Source organism: Gossypium hirsutum, chromosome D06, assembly GCF_007990345.1.
Source record: "Gossypium hirsutum isolate 1008001.06 chromosome D06, Gossypium_hirsutum_v2.1, whole genome shotgun sequence".
NCBI lineage: Eukaryota > Viridiplantae > Streptophyta > Magnoliopsida > Malvales > Malvaceae > Gossypium > Gossypium hirsutum.
Window position 1 is genome coordinate 58,075,598 of NC_053442.1, and position 3,158 is coordinate 58,078,755.

The 3,158-nt window shown below is 43.1% G+C and overlaps 1 protein-coding gene across 1 annotated transcript; it reads left to right on the forward strand.

Moving 5' to 3' along the window:
• The first annotated feature begins 364 nt into the window (after nt 1-364).
• LOC107910088 (U-box domain-containing protein 4) lies at nt 365-2,820 on the forward strand. Its single transcript, XM_016837840.2, has 2 exons — nt 365-1,987; nt 2,362-2,820. The coding sequence occupies exons 1-2, from the start codon at nt 659-661 to the stop codon at nt 2,422-2,424; spliced, it is 1,392 nt and encodes a 463-aa protein (XP_016693329.2). The 5' UTR covers nt 365-658; the 3' UTR covers nt 2,425-2,820.
• The last annotated feature ends 338 nt before the right edge of the window (nt 2,821-3,158 follow it).

Here is a 3,158-nt window from a genome sequence, read left to right on the forward strand (position 1 = left end):
CATAGTCCATTTAATGACAAAATGGAAAGATTTGGGGTTAAAAGACACACAATTACTGGCTGTCTATTCAATTTACTGTGTGTAAGCTGTAGCAGGTAGGGTGTAATTAATGGCGCCCAGCTAGCACACTCAGTGTTGGAATTTTTTCATGATAAAATTTGATTCAACTATGTTTAATTATTCATAAATGTTTTTGAATTTAGAAGAGTAAAAAAGAAAAGGGGTCAGCACTTTTACCACATTCCATTAGGCACTTTGGATGAAATTGGTAGCCAGCCAGGCTCGTGGACTGATTAAAAAAAGAGCGATGAGAACACATGGCCGTCACCACCGTCGATTTTCCAAAAGATCATTGTCACATCAGAAGCAACCCTGACAACACCATAACTCACCACGTGTTCATTTCTATGGATTGTTATTCACGGCCAGTCACTGTAGTTTTATCTCCCCCAAAGCAGTAAACAAAAAAAATGTTGACCTCTCAACAGCTGGGGAGGAGAGTAAAAATAGAGCAAACCAGGCGGTATAAAATCGCAGCCTTCCGTTTCAAGTCCCACTTCCTTTCTGAATTCTACTCATACTCTTCACTCTCAATATTGAAATGAAATCTCTCTGAGAGAGGAGTTGCTTAACTGAATTGGTTTTGGTTGTAATAAGCATGGTTTCGCTGGAAGATTCACATTCTAATTCCAACCGCTTTCCTTTGGGTCGTAACTTTTACACCCCCAGTTCAGCTTCCACCACCAAAATCCACCGTCATGTCGGCCGCTCCATGCGTACGATTCGCTCCAATCTTTACCAAAACGACAATAGTAGCTGCTCCTTCACCAGTTCCGTCCCTGAGAGGTCCGCCTTTGTCTCCGAAAATCTCACCGAGTCCGTTATCGACATGCGTCTCGGCGAACTGGCTGCCAAAAGCAACGCTAAATCTGTTACGTCTGAGTCCGAAAACGAGGCCTTTTTGGAGATTTCTCAAGCCTTTAGTGATTTCTCCGCTTGTAGCAGCGATATCTCCGGTGAGTTGCAGCGCCTTGCGAGCTTGCCCTCACCGGAAAACTCTTTGATGAATGAGAGAAATAACGGAGTCCAGTCAGAGCCGGAGCCGGAACCGTGCCATGGCTTTTTGCAGAGGGAGAACTTCTCGACTGAAATTATTGAGAGTATCTCACCAGAGGACCTTCAACCGACGGTCAAGATCTGCATCGACGGCCTCGAATCACCATCCGTTGCGGTGAAGCGATCGGCTGCTGCTAAACTCAGGCTACTGGCGAAGAACCGCGTGGATAACCGTGCGTTAATCGGAGAGTCGGGTGCGATCCCTGCACTGATTCCGCTCTTACGGAACAGCGATCCTTGGACTCAAGAGCACGCGGTGACTGCGTTACTAAATTTGTCTCTTTACGAAGGGAACAAAACCCTAATTATAAATGCCGGAGCTATAAAATCATTAGTGTATGTTCTCAAGACGGGCACTGAAACCTCCAAGCAAAACGCGGCGTGTGCACTTCTGAGCTTAGCTTTGATTGAAGAAAACAAGACTTCAATCGGAGCATGCGGCGCGATCCCGCCGCTGGTATCTCTTCTGATGAACGGATCCAACAGAGGCAAGAAAGATGCACTGACAACTCTTTATAAGCTGTGTTCAGCCAGGCAGAACAAAGAAAGGGCGGTGACTGCGGGCGCGGTTAGGCCTTTGGTGGGGATGGTGGGAGAGCAAGGGACTGGCATGTCAGAGAAGGCGATGGTTGTTCTTAGTAGCTTGGCGGGAATTAAAGAAGGAAAGGAAGCTATTGTGGTAGAAGGTGGGATTGCAGCACTGGTGGAGGCGATTGAAGATGGGTCCGTGAAGGGGAAGGAGTTCGCGGTGTTGACACTGTTGCAGTTGTGTGCTGATAACATTAGAAACCGTGGTTTGCTTGTTAGAGAAGGTGGGATACCTCCTCTTGTGGCGCTTTCTCAGACTGGGAGTGTAAGGGCTAAGCATAAGGTAATTTTAGCCGATTTGGATTGCCCTATGTTTGAATTAAGAACTTGAAATAGCTGTCTATAGAAGTAACTTTATTTTGATTGATTCCCATAGGATAAGGTTGAATGCTTGATAATCACTAGATAGTTGAAGCTTGAAGCTGTGTTTCTAATACCAATGCAGTTTATAGTTTATTGAATTGCTTGATTGAACAACCTCTCAATTATTAAGTAGCAGCACTTGGATGATCAGAACTGAGCATTTCTCAGAGTTGTTTTTGTTATCTACACCATCAAATACATGTATCTGACACAGTGCTGAGTTTTGCAGTGTATCCATTCAGTTATATGTTCGAACATTAGAATTGACATGTATGTTAAATTTTAATTTTGCAGGCTGAAACACTACTTGGGTATCTGAGAGAACCAAGACAAGATGCTTCATCATCTAGTCCTTAGAGAAGAGAAGTATAATTACTCATGTAGAGGTAGTTATACCTGGGTGTTCTATTTATTTTTTGTATATAAGGAGTGTTATGATGGTTTGTACAGTGTGGTTGAGAAATTATCGTACAAGTTAAAAAAAAGGAACATAAAAATTAGGGGAGGCTCAAAAGACTGACCTTTTAGATGTATGATTTTGAGTAGGTTTTTGGGGGGGTTTTCTTTTCCCCCTTCTCTCTTATTTACATGTTGTGTAGGGTGGAAAATACTTGTTTGGCTTGTGGGTTTTGGCTTGATTAGATTTGGGTAATTTTCCTTGTGTTTTGTTTAGGTGACCCAAATTTTATTGCATAGTTGTACGGATTACTAATTACCAGTTTTCTACATAGTGAAAGATGGACAGTATGTTGATATGCTCTCTTCCTTGGCACATCTTGTAACTTGGAACTTTATGTGTACTTTGGTAAATGCCCATAAGATATTTATGCATCAACTTGTGATTCCTGCTGGGTTAGGACTTGGGGAGCAATGTATTTTTCTCTCTAAAATTTCGTAGATGCCAAGGGGAATTATGCATTATTGGTGTGGTAATGAATAGAGTAGGTTTAGGTGGATGCATATGGTGGCATGGGGTAGGGCCCTGGATATGCTCGTATTTGGTGTAAAGTAGTTAATATCGCTGTGCGCTACCATCACCATCTGTCTATCGTACTTGCCCACATTTAGCAATGCCCACCAACCGGTTCAAC

Bases quoted from the DNA above. Each gene is read 5' to 3' on its own strand.
- LOC107910088 (XM_016837840.2), top strand. From the start codon at position 659: ATGGTTTCGCTGGAAGATTCACATTCTAATTCCAACCGCTTTCCTTTG. The intron at 1,988-2,361 runs GTAATTTTAGCC...TTAATTTTGCAG, and splicing joins GTGTAAGGGCTAAGCATAAG to GCTGAAACACTACTTGGGTA.